Below are 18961 nucleotides of genomic sequence, written 5' to 3' on the forward strand. Positions count from 1 at the left end.
CTCAGTAGTAACTACAGAAATGCAAATAAAGCTTTAACATGCCAATTTTCATTTACGACAATGTTTACAAAATAATAGCTAGTGCTGAAAGGAATGCAAAATGCTAAGTCCTGGAAAATATTTTTGACCCTATAAAACAAAAGGGCCTTAAGGATATTTATGTTCTTTAGCAATTTTTACAAAGTTACCCTAAGAAAACAGGATATGTGCAAATATTTAAATAAAAAGTTTTTCAGTTTTTATGATGAAAAACTGAAAACATCCTAGATGTCTAATAAGTAAATTATTAAAAGTATGGTATATCAATAAAATGGGCTATGTTTTCAAAGAATGTAGTAATACTCTTGAAGTAGAAAATAATAAAATGATATTTATATAGAAACCATTATGCTCAAAGAAAAATCTACATAATAGTTGGGCACAGTAGCACATACCTATACTCCCAGTGACTCAGGACCTAATGCAGAAGAACGGCAAGTTCAAAATCAGTCTCTAAAACTTAGTGAGACCCTGTATCAAAATAGAAATAAAAAAGACTGGGGAGGTAGATTAGTGATAGAATACATGTGGATTCAACTCTGGTACCAAAAAAAAAAAAAAAAAAGAGAGAGAGAGAGAGAGAGAGAGGAAAAATTCTACATAGTATATGAAAAATAAAAGCCAGAACGTCATGTTATTTTGTTAAATGTGGTTCTCAATATTATGGATATTATTTTTGTTTATTTTTCTGTATTTTCCAAGAATTTGACATGATCATACAGCAAGTATAATTTTAAAATAAACATTAGAATTATCAGAAAAAAAAATGCTAGTATTTAAAAGAGATTATTAAGTAGAACTGCACTGAAAAAAAAAAAATTCAGAGTTTAATTCAAAAGTCTCAGCTCCAATTTGGCACATCAGTTGTTTCTTCAAACACCCTGCTCAAAACACAACTTCCAAAACCTCATTTATAAATGGAGATACAGTAAAATGTCTAACCCATTCATTTACTTCACAGGGCTAGAGTACCCAATGGTGTGAAAAGAATAAGCAATATACAAATACCATATTCGTGGGTGTTTTATAACATTTGAATTATGCAGACTTGTGGCAATACAAATGTAAAGGCCTCAATGTTGCATGACTATTATTTTATGTACATGTAGTCAGCCAGAGTCAGTATTTCAAAACATCACCAGTACTACTTAGCACAGGAACCTCTCTTTCACTTTCCCCCTGATGTAGAAAGGTCAGCATTGTACACTGGAAAGAGCAGACATTTTGGATGTAATCCTAGAACTTGCATCCACCCAATGTTTGACATTAGCCACGTTTTTAACCCCAGTTCAATTTCCTCATCTGTGAAATCTCTGCAATTTCAGGATTGAGATAGTTTAAGAGGTTGCCCAAAGCAGATGCACTTTCAATAGATGGTCCTCTTGCAAGTGATAATGTGATGGAAAAGATGCTCCAGGTGCACTAGAATATTTGGCTATTTTGTTCTCTGCTGCATCTTCCTAAAATAGTACATACCATAAACTAGTAGCTCAACAAATATTTGGTGAGTGAATGAATTCCCTCAACCTTTCCTACTCCCAAAGTATCATGTTATCAGTGTACCTTATTAGTCCTATCTGTGACTTCCCAGTGTTTATAATACCCTTTCTGGGTTCTCACCTCTTCTAGTTATATGACCTTCTAACTCTCTCTGGTCTCTTAATGCTAATTCTGTCTTTCCTGATCCTTTTCTCTTATCTCCCTAAAATTATAGAGAGGCAATGTAATGTGAATGTGAGTCCTCATGAGTCAGTTCAATGGTCACCATCAAATCACAAGCTCTCTGAGCCTGCAATCTCATCAATAAAACAGGAATAATAATACATATGAACATACATAAATACATATATACTTGGGAGAAATGTCATAAGGATCAAAGGAAATGGTGTATGTAGAATACAGCTCAGTACCTGGCACACAGTGACAATTCAATAAGTATTATAATATCATGGCTATCTCCTTTCACGCTACCCATCCCATCACAGCTTTAATCCCCCAAATATACTAAAGACTCCCAAATCTCTATTTCAGCAAAGACTCATTTCCTGGCTGGTCTCCTGATCCACCTAGACATTGCCTACCAGACATCTCTACCCACTAAGCCCAGGACCATGGCACAATAACCTCAACATATTTGCTCAACACATTTAAAATTGAACCCATCTTTGTCTACTTCCCGCTCCTAAAAACACGCTCCTCCTCTTCTAATCAGTCATGTGGGAAATGCATCGCCACATCAGAAGGCAGGAATCATCCTAAATCATGTTCTCACCTTCAGGACAGCAGTCCCAAATAAGTCTACCTCCTCAGACCTGTCAGAGGTCTAAGACAGCCTCACTGTTTGCCTGAACTACTGCATTAGCTTTTTCCTTTCAGCTGATGGCCCACTATCTTACTCCCCTCCCATATTTTGTGTATGACATTGCCAGACTGCTTTTCCTTAAATACAAATCCAATATCATTTTTCAGTTTAACGGCAACTCTTTATCTACCAAAAAATAAAGCCCAAATCCCTTTGTACATCATGTAAGTCCATCACCTGGCTAACCAATTTTCTTTCCACTCACTTCAGCCATGTCCCATCCACACTGAACTCCAACCATCCCAGAACTCAAAAGCTTCCAAATTTCTACCATATTCCACATGCTGCTCCCTCTCCTTCCTAGTAGTGCTGAATCTGATGAACTTCCTCAACCCTGCTCTGCAATCTTCTCTAGGGTAATGCATATAATCAGATCATTTAGGTTGAAATCACTTTTCTGTTCATGACCTTGAGCAAGTTATTTTGCCTCTCTGCAAATTTCCTTATCTATAAGGTAGGATTAAAACCTGTATCCAGACTCCTTAGGGTTGTTGTTAGAATTCAGAAGTCAACATATGCAAAAATCCTAGAACAGGATCTGACACAGGGCATTAAGGTAAGGGTTGGCTATTAGACATTCTGCAACCCTCCCTGGAAGACTCCAGTCCTCCAGATTCTATGACCACACAGCACCCATTCCATTTTTACAGCAACTATTACAACATATTTTAATCATGGTTTCCCTGTCTATATCCTCTGCTAAATTTGGAATAGATATACCTTATGCATTGTTATCTCTCTAGTTCTCGGCAATAGCATTCAAATGTTTGTTGAACTTAGGTAAAATATATTTCTGTTCAAATATAAACTTATTTTTAAAAATGATAATGCTTTTAGACTTTAGAGTATTTACAGTACATCTTTACATTTTTGTGATTAATATCTTAATTGTTAAGAGCACATTTTGGAGACTCAGTAGTAAAAATTGAGTTTCAAACTTAATTTTCTAATCCCTAGGCATTCTACAAATTAAAAGCATTTAAAGGACCCAAACTTGATATACTCTCTCTCTCCCACACACACTTACACGTTTTCCTTTTTGTTTATAGTCACAGAGGGGATAAGAGAAGCAGTAAGGGGCATAGAAGCTTCAAAGCAGCTAAGAAAATGAACTTGGATAAACATCTATCATAATAATCCATCAGGGGTTACAAAGTTAAATGTTTTATGGGCCACAAAGTGAGTAAAGTGGGCAAGTCAAGACAAACCGGGACTTAGCCAAATGAGAAATGTGGCAAGTGAAACAGCACATGTCCACTGTAAAAACATTACATTACAATAAAAGCTACTGATCCACTGTGGACATTCTAGAAAGTTATAGAAACAAGGAGGAAAAAATTATAGAAAAAATACAGAAAGACTGTCAAAATCCTACCCAAAGTGCTGAGAGAACCCCAGCTTCTCAATTCAATGTGAAAATTAACTCACTTTTTAAAAATTGCTAGCATTTACACATCGACATAAACAAATCTTACAAGTACAATGCTGAGTGAAAAAAGGACAAATACATACAAAAATGATACTATTTATATAATATTCAAAAACAATGCTAAACAAAATATTAGTTCTAAAAGGTGGGGGGCAGGTGTAACATGGGATGTCACATTTCTTAAACTGTGGTAAATACATAAATGTTTATTACTTCTTATATATATAAGCATGTTTGTATGCATATGTGTGAATGTATAAATACACATACTACATTATCTTACTTGTATGAGGGATTTCAAGACAAAGACATTTAATATAAAAAAAAACCAAGCTGATCTAAGTTTTTCACATACGATTTTGATATTCCAGAAACATCTCAACCATTCGTTCTTCTTCCTTCAATTTCACCGACAGTTTTTCTGAAACAGAAATTGAATTAAAGTGTCAATTCAGCTGAAATAACACTAGAAAATAAAAAAAGAACAGTAAAAACAGCAGGTTACAAGTTAACTATAGGTACCTGCAAGTGCTTTAATGGAGTCCTTGTAGGCATCTCTTAGACCCACCATCTGACAGGGGGTGTCACTGAAAATGTTTATGAACTTACTTCCGAATTCATTTATACTTTTATCAAAGAGGGCCAGTTCATCCTCCGCCATTGTGTAAGACACTACAAAACATGGGACACAATTTCAAGTTACTGAAATCAAATAAACCACAAATTCCAATGAATCTATTTTGGCAGTTGGACCCTTGCTGTTAGTTCTTGATATTCCAGAATATCGGATCAAGTCTCTTGGACTTAACTATGGTTAAGTAACATCAAGAATCCAGGACAGTTTTACCAACCTAAGGTCTTGTTAGTAGGTAAGTGTTAACAGCACAGATCATCTGCTCTATGATCCTGGAAAACTGACCCCAAATTCGTTTTGCTCACAAGTAAAACTGGTTCCTTCTAAGGCCCTTTCAATTCTGACCCGTTCTGATTCTAGCCTGGATCACCCTGTGACCACTGCTTCCCCACTCACTGGCCCCATCCACTAGTAGGATAAGACCCCACACATGTTCCATCCACTAGTAGGATAAGACCCCTGCATGTTCCTCCCACCAGTAACAAGAAGCTAACAGTTACATGGAGACTAGAGCCTTAGATTGGCGGGTTCGGTCCAGGACAAGTACAGATGACCTAATTTCTCTGGGTCTCAGTATCATTTTCAATAAAAAGAGGTCCTGGAAAACTCTAGGCCCCATCAGTTCTATGTGACGCTAAAACCTTTCCAGGAAGGCCAAAGATATCACATTCGGTGAAACCCGGAACCCGGTGACTTCGCTGCTACCACTCTGCCAGACCTGGAACCCCAAACTGCTAAAAGTCGCGCATTTCACAAACGCCGCTCTGAGTGTGTACACACGTGCCGCCGGAAACCTACTTTCCCCTATCGTGACAGGCCAGTCGAGGGGCCCAGTTCCGCTCTTACTTCTCTCACCTTGACCGAAAGGGGTCAGCCCCGACGCTTTCCCCAAACCAGATCTGCGTTACCTTGAGTCACCAGCCTGTCGCCAGGCCTAGCTCCGGCTTCCCCGCCAAAGTTCCGATTTCAAACCCAAAGCACCTCCCGCCGCCCGCCTCTCGGCGAGCGCTCGCCCTCTCATTGGCTGGTAGCACAAACTCTCTAGGCCAAGATTGGTTGATCACACCCTGGAATTCTCGCGGAAGTACATGAAGGAAAGAGCATTCTGGGATTCGTAGTTCTTTTCTAAGCGACAGCGGGACTTTCAGCGGAGCCTGGGAAAGTATTAGATCCCTGAAGACATGCCCAGAATGAGCCTTTCGTTCATCGGCTTCAAATGCAGGTTTCTGCAATAATTGGACTTTATTTTTTTTAAGTATATAACCTCTTTTTGGGCTTATTTATAACATTGACTCCAATTATGAATGGGCCGAGACATTCAGAGGGCCCTCAGAATGTGTTCGCACACCTGTAATCTCCCCAAGGAAGCTGGGGCCGAAGGATCTCAAGTTCAAAGCCAGCCTCAGCAATTTAGTGAGGACATGGGTAACTTAGCAAGACCCAGTCTCAAAATCAAAAACTAAAATAAAAACGACTGGGGATGTGGCTCAGTAGTTAAGCCCCCTTGGGGTTTCTAATCCCTGGTTTAAAAAAAAAAAAAAAAAAAAAAAAAAAAAAAAAAAAGAATATGTTCCTGCACTTTACAAAAACTGCATTTTTCTACTCCTCTAGCAATGCTTTTGAGGTCTATTGACAACATATCATTCCGTGTTGCCATACTGAAAACTGGAACCAAGTGAAACCCTATCGAAATCACCTATGTTCCCTAGGCACAGGAAGGAGGCACAAGCTATTAAACTCAGATTTGTTAAAGAGTGTACAAACTGCAGGGAAGATGCATTGTGCAGGACCTCCAAACAGGAGAAATAGATTCACTATTTAAAATCCGTAGTATACCTAAAGAACAACAACAACAACAACCAAAAAAACAAAACAAAACAAAATGAAAAAATAAAATCAGGGAAAGAATGGAGAGTATGCCCTCCAACTGGAGAGTAAGTCCAATAAAGATGTCCAGCTAGCATTGATATCAAAGATAATTATTTTCCATCTTTACTATAACATGTTATTTAGCCTCTGAATATAGGTTAAAAGGTCTTTCCCTACCACTGTTTCCTTTGAATATTAACAATTCAGACACCAATGAAACTAATATAAATGTGTAAATAACATGTTCAAGGGTACCAAATATTGGCTATTCTATCCCCAAGAGCTAAATTAAGATCCATGAAATCAGAAAAGTTATTAATATTTAACACACCACAGTGTACCTGAATGTCAGCTTCCAGACTAGGCACTATTATTGACAACCTGATCATAAAATTTACTGGGATAAATCATCTTTGATTTCACAAATTAACTTCTGATTTTAGAAATCTAGTAATATTAATCTTACATTTTATGGGTTGAACATCTCAGAGCTTTAGATAAATGATTTAATAGTGCTCATTTTTTCCAGAGTTTTCACTGTCCCAGACTAGTGAAGACAGTAAAAGTGAACATAGAATAAGATTTAATAAGATTCATGTAAGAGGATGACTTGGTACCCTGTTGATAAGTTGCTGAGTTTTTACACTGATCTTAATTAGGCCATTAAATGAAGATTCTCGATTGCTGTGGACCTTGGACTAAGAGAAATGATTCCTTCACCAGTGTGCAGTCTTCATGGTGACTCCAGGGTTATCATTGTGTTTTGTTCTTTCTCAGGTCTCTTCCTAACCAATGTGTGAGGGAAGGAATTTCTGTCACCTGTTAAAATTTTCATCTCCAAAAGACCAGGTGATTGATTTCTCTTATTCCCCAACCATAACTAGAGACACCCAGTTCTTTCTGCTCAGCCCACAGAATAGGTCCTTCTCAGTTTTAGGAAAGGGAAAACAGAAACCTCTCATCACCTCCCACAAAACACTGTCATAATCATTACCATCATATTTATGTGCCTTTCATATCAATCCAACTAGGATGTATCGAGTATTTAGTTTGTCCTATATACTGAGTTGGGCAACTCTCTTTGAGGTATAAAGTCTGTGACTCAGGGTTGAGCTCGTTCAGTTTGAGAAGTTGGAATATGGCACATCTTTCCAAACTGGAAGTTCTTTCTGAGTGGTAATTTTAAGGAGCTTTGCTTAGACTAACTGAAAGCTCCATTGTGCCTTCCCTGTAAACTTAAATTTTTCTCCAATAGGTGAAGGATAATGAGATACAAGGAGAAAAGTACATTGTTTCCTATGACACATATCCTTGCTAGGTAGATCTTTTCCACCTTGGAGGTAGAGCTAGGAATAAAATATTGATAATGAATAATGCATGATTTAGACTAGAAGTCTCCCACCTTACTAAATAGAGGGTCTATATATGACATTCACATCTATGCTGTATACCAAAAATGCTAGTGCCTGAACTTGGAATGTTCATTCACTGAGAAAATTAGAGATATGAAAGCTACAATGAATTCAGAAGAGAAAAAAGCTCTTCTTGCAGACTTCAGGTTAAGATCCTATGGTATAAAAAGTGCTTGCTGCCTTTAAAATACTCTTGAACAGAAAATTTAAATCCTCTATATCTCTGCATAGCCTATGTAGGGAGGTACTGGAATAAATAATTCAAGAAAATGAGTCTTCTATTAATTGCTATGATCAAAGCACAGTATCCAAAGTGGAGTCAAATTTCAGTACTGGTTCCATCTGGAATCTTTCATATTCCTAGAATTAAAAATAAATAAGCAAAAGGGAAGCACTTAGACCTCTGGCAGGGTGGAAGGAGGAAGTCACCGAGTCACCAAATCTTCTCCCCCCTAAAGCATTATAAAACTGTCCAAAATCATCAAGAATCATCATTTCTATGCTGTGGAAATTGATTAAAAACTTACAGAAAACTAAGAAGCATTTATTCATGAAAAACTACTCAGAAACATTTTGCTAGGGGAAAGAAGCTAAATGAAAGATATTGCATATTATATGATTTCTTTTGTATGACATAACCAGAAAAGGAGAATCCATAGAGACAAAACAGTTCAGTGGTTGCTTGGGGCCAGGAACAGAAGCAAGCATTGATTGCAAAAGGGCGTGAGGGAACCTTATGGGGTGATGAAAACATTCTAATACTGGTGTATTGATTAAGGATAACTCTATAAATTTATTTAAAATTTTTAGATTGTCCATTTATAATGGTCACATTCATGGTACATAAATTGTTCCTCAATAAAATTGTACAAGTTTTAGAAAGATGAAGAATATCAGAGCTTCAGAGGAGGAAAAAAGCGCATTTCCCAAGTAAACAAATATATAATATAGTGAGGAAAATATTCAAATTTCTATGGTGATAAAATACACATGACACAAAATTTGCCATTGTAACTATTTCTAAGTGCATATTTTAGGGGCATTGTATTAAATATTGCTGTGCAACTTTCACTACTATTCATTTTCAGAACTCTCTTATCATGCAAATCTGAAACTACATACCCATTAACAACAAATCCTATTCTCTCCTCCCCACTAGATCCTGGCAATCACAATTATACTTTCTGTCTCTAAGAAGTTGATTACTCTGGGCATAATTTTCCAATTGTCTCATAAATGTCAAAGATGGAGATTTCTTTTATAGATTTAAATGCAATCTACTAATCAGTTATTGCTAATGTTTTAGATATGATAATGGTATTATCTCGATTATATTCTGGAATGTGTTTTTCCCTTTCATCCTACATTTTGTATTTCTAAATTTTACCCAAGTGTCAAGGCCTAGTCACTCACTACATCCTCCAGAAAACTCTCTGGATGACTAAAAGTTATGTCTGTTTCTCCTCTGTTCACCTCTAAAGAGACAGTGATATGTTATTTATGAAAATATCCTATCTCTCCTATTAGATCACAAGTTTCTTGACATATGATCTTCTTCCGTCCTGCCCAGAACATCTAAGAATCATTGTCTTGCAATAGTGCTTCTCAGAAGTAAAGTTCCCTACCCAACAACATCATTATCTGGGAGCATGTTAGAAATGCAATCTAACAAGCCCCAATCCATTCTCACCAAATCAAAACTCTGGCAATTGGTCCCTGTAATCTGTGTTTTAACAAGCTTACTAAGTGAGTAGGATGCACACTGAAGTTTGAGATCCTTACACATAGTAAATGCCCTCTGAATTATCTATATCATAGTAACACAGGTATACAATATCACAGCATCATTATGAAGAAAACTAATAGTGCTACTCAATGGGCAACACTGTTGGGTTCTTTAGTGATTCAAAAAAAGCTTATGTATGTACATGTCATGATCATTTCTAGAGAAGAGTACATAATGAGACTAATGGAGAGGGTACCTGGAAGGATGTAGCAGGATCATTTATTATAGTGTCATTATGGAATGCCAATATTCCTGGGATGCTAGCCAGAATGGAGGTAATTATTTTCTGAAAGTCACTAGGGTCTAAATTCAGTCTAAAATAAATCCATTTTACATTGCAAGGTGACACTGGAGAGATCTCAAAAACATTTTATTTTAGAAAAGGCAGATAAGTTTGTGGTAAAAGGATAATGACCATTCAGGGACGTTAAAGGTCATTGCCACCAAAGTCTATTTTTGTTTGCTTCCACTACTGAGGTGACAAAGCTAAAGTCAGATCTCTGAATGATGTTGGATCACAGCAAGCACTATAACTCAATGATGAATGGTTCATTTCATAATAAGAATATACCTTGTAGTTATGTGCTATTTGGTGTAGCAAAACATATTGAATAAATTCTAGCCTCTGTCCTCATGCTGTAATCTAAGTAAAACAGGTAAAATTTACTTAAATCAAAACCCAGAGGCTGGGTGTGGTAATACATGCTGGCCATCCCAGATACTCAGGAGTTGAGGCAAAAAGACGACAAGTTTAAGGTTAGGCTGGTCAACTAAGCAAGATCTTGTCTCAAAATAAAACATAAAGGAGGACTTCAATGCAGCTCAGTGGTAAAGTCCTTGTCCAGAATGTGAGAGGCCTGGGGTTCAATCCCCAGTACCACAAAACAAAACAAAATAAAATAAAACAGAAAAACCTAGGAAAATTTTAAGTGAATCAGAAGGAAAACATTCTGGAAGGAATTGAAAGAAATCAATTATAGGAGTGAACTAAAAATTAAGTAACAGTACAGAGTTTTGAGGCTGACTATAGTAGTAAATAATAATAATAATAACAATAATATAAACACAACCATTAAGAATATGGAAGTCATAAAGAAAAGCTAATCATTCTGGGAAGAATGGAGTACTAAAGATCTCTCTGTGGAAACTGGGGAAGTGAGGGGGATTCTGAGTATAGGCACCATGGACAGTGCATGGGATTCCTGTGAACTGCATGCACATTGCTATGCTAAATTTGTTTGGATCAAGGATTCTATTGAGAATGTGATGAAAGCTGTGGCCTTCTTCCAAGAAATGTGCACAAGCACAAACACTTCACGTACAATTTCAGGAAATCCACTGACCTCTAAATGAATCAACTGGGTTATGGACTGCATGTAAATGAAAAGATCTGGCTAAGTGTAGACCTCATACTCATAAAGATTTATTCTATTCCAAAACTGCAGACTTTTCTGGCACAGCAGAGTTCTAATTGTTGAATACTTGGAGGAATCAAATGGAAAATGGGTTGATCCTGAATGGAATGGTGGTGGACTGTAATTTTCTGAAGACCCTTTACGATGTGTCGGACATTTGGTTCCCAAAAGCATTTGTGAACAATTCAGATTTGTCTGCTCTCTCGGAGCTGTCTTTGCTCTCAGGCTAAAAATTAAGGTTGAGATACTGTCCAATTCAAAGATTTAGATACTAAGTATACAGTGTGATCAAGAAGGAGAGCAAGACCAGGGACAAGGAGAGACAGACAGACCAGCAAAGAGAGAGACAAAGAAGACAAACAGGAAGACAGGAAGAAGAAAAGAAAGAGGGGGAAAGGTGGAGCCATCAGAGTACAAAACAGAAGCAACATAAGAAATGTGTACCTAAGTGTAACTTTATCACTTTTTCCTACTTCAACACTGATTGAGAATCTCAGAGTTGGGATTCAATTCCATTTTACAAAATATTTGGTGAAATAATAATAACTAATATTAATTTTAGCTAATATTCTTTGAATATTACAATGTGCCTTGGGATTTTGAAAAGGGAGCAGAAAGGAGGTTCTAAAAGGTGGGATATGAGAACAACCTGCATCCATGAAAAATTATGAAATAATACTGAATCCAAATAAGGCAAGCAAGGAAAAATGCTTTAAGGCAGAAATTGAGAAAGTGGCATGAGGAAAGGTCAGCTCCATCCAGGAGGCACAGGAGGGATATACACATCTTGCAACAAAGGAGGGAAGAATTAAAATTGAACTTCTCAAATCTAATGTGCATTGGCACCATACATAGGAAAGACTCTGGTTCTGTGATCAGAATGGGCCTAGAAATGTGCATGCAGGTGACAAGAAGTGAATGATATCACTTTGAGAAAGACAACTTCAAAAGGTGGATGAGCATAGAGGGCATAGAGGGAGATCTACCTTCTTTTGGATTTCAGTCTGGGTAGCTTAACTGTGCCTTTGTTCCATCATCTGGTGAACTGATTTGGGACATGCCTGTAACTCTTAACAACCTTGCTTTCTTTTTTTTTTTTTTTTTTACTTTTTTCTGTTAGTATCTTTTTATTTTTACAGACTGCATTTTGATTCATTGTACACAAATAGGGTACATCATTTTGTTTCTGTGGTCGTGCATGATGTAGATTCATACCATTCATGTAATCATACATGTACTTGGGGTAATGATGTCTGTCTCATTTCACCATTTTTAATATCCCTTCCCCCTCCTCCCTCTCATTTCCCTCTACATAATCTAAAAGTTTCTCCATTCTTCTCTCACCCCACCCTTTACCCCCATTATATATCATCCTCCACTTATCAGGGAAAACATTTGGCCTTTGGTTTTTTGGGATTAACTTATTTCACTTAGCATGATATTCTCCAATTCCATCCATTTATTTGCAAATGCCATAATATTATTATTCTTTATGGCTGAATAATATTCCATTGTGTATATATACCACAGTTTCTTTATCCATTCATCTGTTGAAGAGCATCTAGGTTGGTTCCACGAACTAGTTATTGTGAATTGAGCTGCTATAAACATTGATGTGACTGCATTACTGTAGTATGCTAATTTTAAGTCCTTTGTGTATAAATTGAGGAGTGTGATAACTGGGTCAAAAGGTGGGTCCATTCCAAGTTTTCTGAGGAATCTACACACTGCTCTAGAGTGGTTGCACCAATTTGCAACTCCACTGGCAATGTAAAAGTGTGCCTTTTTCCCCACATCCGCGCCAACACTTATTATTGCTTGTGTTCTTGATAATAGCAGTTCTAATTGGAGTAAGATGAAATCTTAGAGTTGTTTTAATTTGCATTTCTCTAATTACTAGAGATGTTACTTCTTCATATATTTATTAATTGCCTGTATATCTTCTTCTATAAAGTGTCTGTCCAGTTCCTTGGCCCATTTATTGATTAGGTTCTTTGTATTTTTGGTGTAAAGTTTTGTAAGTTCTTCATAAACTTTGGAGATTAGTGCTCTATCTGAAGTGCATGTGGAAAAGATTTTCTCCCACTCTGTAGGATCTTTTTTCACATTAGCTTTTTAGTTTGAATCCATCCGGTTTATTGATTCTTATTTTGTTTTCTTGTGCTTTGGGAGTCTTGTCAAGGGAGTCTTATCTAAGCCAACATGATGAAGATTCGGGCCTACTTTGTCTTTTATTTGGTGAGGGTCTCTGGTCAAATTCCTAAGTCCTTGATCTATTTTGAGTTGAGTTTTGTGCAGTGTGAGAGATAGGAGTTTAATTTCATTTTGTTGCATATGGATTTCCAGTTTTCCCAGCACCATTTGATAAACAGACTATCTTTTCTCCATTGTATGTTTTTGGCTCCTTTGTCTAGTATGAGGTAACTGTATTTTTGTGGGTTTGTCTCTATTTCCTCTATTCTATACCATTGGTCTCCCTGTCTACTTTGGTGCCAACACCATGCCATTTTTGTTACTATTGCTCTGTAGTATAGTTTAAGGTCTGGTATTGTGATACATCCTGCTTCACTTTACCTGCTCAGGATTGTTTTGGCTATTTGAGGTCTCTTATTCTTCCAGATGAAGTTCATGATTGCTTTCTCTATTTCTATGAGGAATGTCATTGGAATTTTAATTGGAATTGCAATTAATCTGTATAGCACCTTTGGAAGAATGGCCATTTTAACAATATTAATTCTGCCTATCCAAGTACATGGGAGAACTATCCATCTTCTAAGTTTTTCTTCAATTTCTTTCTTTAGAGTTCTGTAGTTTTCATTGTAGAGGTCTTTCACCTCTTTTGTTAGATCAATTCCCAAGTATTTAATTTTTTTTTTGAGGCTAATGTGAATGGAGTGGTTTTCCTAATTTCTCTTTCAGAGGGCATCCCTCTCTTGTTCCAGTTTTTAGAGGGAATGCTTTCAGTTTTTCTCCATTTAGGATGATGTTGTCCATGGGCTTAGCATAGATAGCCTTTACAATGTTGAGGTATATTCCTACTATCCCTGTTTTTTCTAGTGTTTTAAGGATGAAGGGGTGCTGTATTTTATCAAATGCCTTCTCAGCATCTGTTGAAACAATTGTACAATTCTTAACTGTAAGTCTATTGATGTGATGAATTGTGTTTATTGATTTCTGGATGTTGAATCAACCTTGCAACCCTGGGATAAACCCCACTTGATCATGGTACACTATCTTTTTAATGTTTTTTGTATGCAATTTGCCAGGATTCTGTTAAGGATTTTTGCATGTATGTTCATCAGGGATATTGGTCTAAAGTTTTCTTTCCTTGATGCATCTTTATCTAGTTTTGGTATCAGAGTGATACTAGCTTCCTAGAATGAGTTTGGAAGTGTTCTCTCCTTTTCCATTTCCTGGAATACTTTGAGGAGTATTGGTATTAGTTCTCTCTGTAAAGGTCTTGTAGAATTCGTATGAGAATCAATCTGGTCCTGGACTTTTCTTGGTTGGTAGGTTTTGATGGCTTCTTCTATTTTGATGCATGAAATTGATCTGTTTAAATTGTGTATGTCTTCCTAATTCAGTTTGGGAGGATTGTATGTCTCTAAAATTTGTCAATGGATTTTGTATTTTCTATTTTGTTGTAGTATAGATTTTCGAAGCAGCTTCTAATTATGTTATGTATTTCAATGGTGCCTATCATGATCTTTCCTTTTTCATCACAAATTCTAGTAATTTGAGTTTTCTCTCTCCTTCTCTTTGTTAGTGTGGCTAAGGTTTTATCAATTTTGCTTACTTTTTCAAAGAACCAACTTTTTGTTTTGTCAATTTTTTGGGTTGTTTCTTTTGTTTCAATTTCATTGATTTCAGCTCTGATTTTAATTATTTCCTGTCTTCTACTATTTTTGGTGTTGATCTGTTCTTCTTTTTCTAGGACATTAAGATGTAATGTTAGGTCATTTAGTTGTTGACTTTTTATTTTTTTAATGTATGAGCTCAATGCAATGAACTTTCCTCTTAGGACTGCTTTCAGATTGTCCCAGAGGTTTTGATATGTTGTGTCATTGTTCTTGTTTACCTCTAAGAATTTTTTTATTTCCTCCCTGATGTCTTCTGTTATCATTGTATCATTCAATAGCATATTATTTAGTCTCCAGGTGAAGAAGTGGTTTTTGTTTACTATTTTATCATTGATTTCTAATTACATTCCATTATGATAGAATACAAGGTAGTCTCTCTATTTTTTTGTATTTACTAATGGCTTCTCTGTGGCATAGCATATGGTCTATTTTGGAGAAGGAACTGTGAGCTGCTGAGAAGAAAGTGTATTCACTGGATGATGGATGAAATACTCTACTAAGTCTATATCATTGATTGTATTATTTAGTTCTGTAGTTTCTTTATTCAGTTTTTGTTTGGGGGATCTATCCAATGGTGAGAGTAGTGTGTTAAAGTCACCTACTATTATCGTGTTTTGGTTTATTTGATTCTTAAAATTGAGAAGGGTTTGTTTGACATACATAGATGCTCCATTGTTTGGGGCATAAATATTTAAAATCCTTATGTCTAGCTGGTTTATGATTCCCTGGAGCAGTATGAAATGTCCTTCTTTATCCCTTCAAACTTAGGTTTGAAGTCCACTTTATCTGATATGAGGATGGAAATCCCTGCTTTTTTACTGAGTTCATATGCATGGTATGTTTTTCCCCATCCTTTCACCTTTCATCTTGTGTATGTCTTTTTCTATGAGATGAGTCTCTTGAAGGCACCATATTGTTGGGTCTTTCTTTTTAATCCAATCTACCAGTCTATGTCTTTTGATTAATGAGTTTAGGCCATTAACATTCAGGATTATTATTGTGATATGATTTGTATTCCTGGACATTTGGCTTATTTTTGGTTTTTAACATGACTTGGTTTCTCCTTTGATTGGCTTTTCCTTGAGTGTAGTTCCTCCCTTTGCTGACTTGTATTGTTGTTTTGCACTTACTCCTCATGAAATATTTTGCTGAGAATGTTCTGTAGGGCAGGCTTTCTATTTGTAAATTCTTTTAACTTTTGTTTATCATGGAAAGATTTTATTGCATCATCAAATCTGAAGGTTATTTTTGCTGGGTATAAGATTATTGGTTGGCATCCATGTTCTTTCAGAGCTTGAACTATATTGTTCCAGGCCCTTCTTGCTTTTAGGGTGTGGGCTGAGAAATCTGCTGATATCTGTATTGGTTTCCCCTTATAAGTAATGTGACACTTATCTCTCACAGTCTTTAAAATCCTATCTTTATTTTGTATGTGAAGTATTTTCATTATAATGTTCCTTGGTGTGGATCTGTTGTAATTTTGTGCATTTGGTATTCTGTAAGCCTCTTGTGTTTGATTTTCCATTTCATTCTTCAGGTTTGGGAAATTTTCTGGTATTATTTCATTGTCCAGGTTGTTCATTCCTTTGGTTTATATCTCTGTGCCTTCCTCAATCCCAATAATTCTTAAATTTGATCTTTTCATGATATCCCATAATTCTTGGAGGTTACATTCATGATTTCTTAACTTCTTCTGAGTTTTGTTAACTTTATTTTCAAGATTAAATATTTTGTATTCATTGTCTGAGATTCTGCCTTCCACAAGATCTATTCTGTTGGTGATGCTTTCTATTGAATTTTTAATTTGGTTTATTGTTTCTTTCATTTCAAGTATTTGTTTGTTTGTTTCAGAATCTCTATCTCTTTATTGAAGTGCTCTTTTGCTTCCTGCATTTGCTCTTTTAACTGTTTATTGGAGTAATCATGCATTGCCTTCATTTGCTCTCTTAGATTTTGCTTCACAGATCTTTTTAATTATATAGATTCTAAACTCTTTCTGTCATTTTTACTGCCATGCTGTCATTGGATTCTATCAAAAAATAGCATCTTTGTTTTTAGGGACACGTTTCTTCCCATTTTTTCATATTGTTTCTGTATATTCCCCGCTAGCAGTGAAGATCCAAGGTACTGCAACTTCTCCCCTGCTTATTGTGACCCTGCAGACAACCCTGACTTTGAAAGGACTCAGCTTGGTGGGCAGGTTCTATTATTGGAGAGCAAAGCTCTACTGGAAGATTAAGTGCCAGGAAGAACTAAGCTCCTGCGTGGCCCACATAGGATAGGGACTGGGGAGCACCCCCAACCCAAACCACATCAACTCTGACAGAAGATAACAAGCTGAGGAAAACTTAAGGAAATGCTTAAGAGATTTCCTGTAGGAACAAGTCATAAAACACATATAAGTGCTGAAAAATAGTTCACCAGTAGGAGGGGTCAAGTGTTTTCATTTCTTAACTTTTTCATGAAATTTTTAATTTTATTTTTGTTTTATAATTATGTAGAATGTTTACATGGTCTTAAAGTCAAATCTATAAAATAAATATATTCAAAGAAGGCAAGTTTGTATCCCTATTCCCTCCACTCTATTCTCTTTCTTTCCTTATACTTAATTTTAAAGGACATTAGAAATTGTTTGATTCTTCTATTCTTTCTAGACATAAGCACTTTGTTTGCTAAACATTATACACACTTTTTTCCACCTGAAATAAACTTTCTTGGTCTGGCCACATTATAACTATCTCTGTAGAAAGATGCATTGAATTTGAGTAAGCATTATTATTTGCATCCAGCACTGTTCTTTATAAGTTAGTATTCAAATTGAGGTTTTTTTTTTCAATAATTGATTCAATTAATAAACATACACTAAATAACTAGTGGACTCAGGGGAAGTTCCAGGTTTTTCAGGATCTAAATCTCTTGTAATACTTCTCTTTAATAAAAGACAATATAAAATTATTAATATACTCTCAATTCCCAGCAGCAACCTGCCACCTCAGGGACCCATGCAGCTTTGATAACTTCATAGGACATCAGCTCCAGCAGGGGCCAGTGCTTAGTACTGTGCTTATGGCCGGTATACAAAGCAGACATGAGCCCTTATACTATGGTGCAAGAGAGAGACACTAACTAAATAAGTATTGTGCTAATGGACTGAATTTTGTCTTTCCAAAATTGATCTGTTGATGTTCTAAACCCAAGAATGTCACTGTATTTGGAGATTGGGTTCCTAAAGAATTGATTAATTAAAAAGAGGCCATTAGGGTGGATCCTAATCCAATATAACTGTGTCCTTATGAGAAAGGATTAGGACAGGGACACACACACAGAGGGAAGAGCATGAAGGGACACAAGAAAGCAGTCAGCCACAAGCCAATGAGAGAGACCTCAGAAGAAACCAATCTTGTTGATGTCTTGTTCTTGGACTTCAAGACCCCAGAGTTATGAAAAAATAAAATGTTATTTTAAGGTAACCCGGCAAACTATTACAACCCTGATACTGTGTTAAGGTAACTCTGGCAAACTAATACAACCCCCTGACCAAAAAGGTTCGTCAGAGGAATGGTGAGGATCTGGTGAGAGAAGGCAATTCTGAGGACATACATAGAAACCAAGATATGAAAAGACTAAAAACGAAATATGAAGAATAAAAAGAGTTAGCATATTCTGCTAAAGGACAAAGAAATCAAGGTGCTTTTGCTTCAGTTAATTATCCCACAGCCTACAGAGCCAGATAGTTCTCTGGAGACAGTCTTTCTAAATTAGCTGCCTAAGATGAAAAGCTAATGCGCAGCCAACTTCATCACACTCCACAGACTCTGAATTGTTGAATGAGCATGAAGTTTAATTTTTAATTGTAAGTCAAAATCTATTTGATATCATTCACACCCTGATTTAAGGACAAGACACTTCTGATAAAAATGAATATTATGAATTATGTAGCTTAAACACTTCTTAAGAAAAGTATAAAGGGAAGCTATGTTCTTCCTCATGGCTCATTAAAGAGATTACAGAAATTATAGAACCTGAATATGCAAAATAAAAAGCCAGAAGAACTGATCTGATTGGTTAAGGCTCATGCTTCATATGAATTGTTTTAGTACAGTGATTCTCTGCCCTGATGCTACATTGGAATCACTGGGGAAGTACTTTTATAAT

The 18961-nt window shown here is 36.2% G+C and overlaps 1 protein-coding gene across 2 annotated transcripts in view; it reads right to left on the reverse strand.

Moving 5' to 3' along the window:
• Nucleotides 1–5432, reverse strand: part of Spc25 (SPC25 component of NDC80 kinetochore complex) — a 29417-nt gene extending 23985 nt beyond the window's left edge. The window contains exons 1-3 of one of the 2 annotated variants that reach the window (XM_047546928.1): nucleotides 5320–5432; nucleotides 4353–4502; nucleotides 4186–4251 (exon numbers count right to left, since the gene is read on the reverse strand). In XM_047546928.1, coding sequence (XP_047402884.1) covers nucleotides 4186–4251; nucleotides 4353–4491 — 205 coding nt within the window. In that variant the 5' untranslated portion in view covers nucleotides 4492–4502; nucleotides 5320–5432. The other variant, XM_047546927.1, reaches the window with a different exon arrangement.
• Nucleotides 5433–18961: the final 13529 nt, after the last annotated feature.

This window comes from Sciurus carolinensis, chromosome 3 (genome assembly GCF_902686445.1).
Source record: "Sciurus carolinensis chromosome 3, mSciCar1.2, whole genome shotgun sequence".
NCBI classification, from domain to species: Eukaryota; Metazoa; Chordata; class Mammalia; order Rodentia; family Sciuridae; genus Sciurus; species Sciurus carolinensis.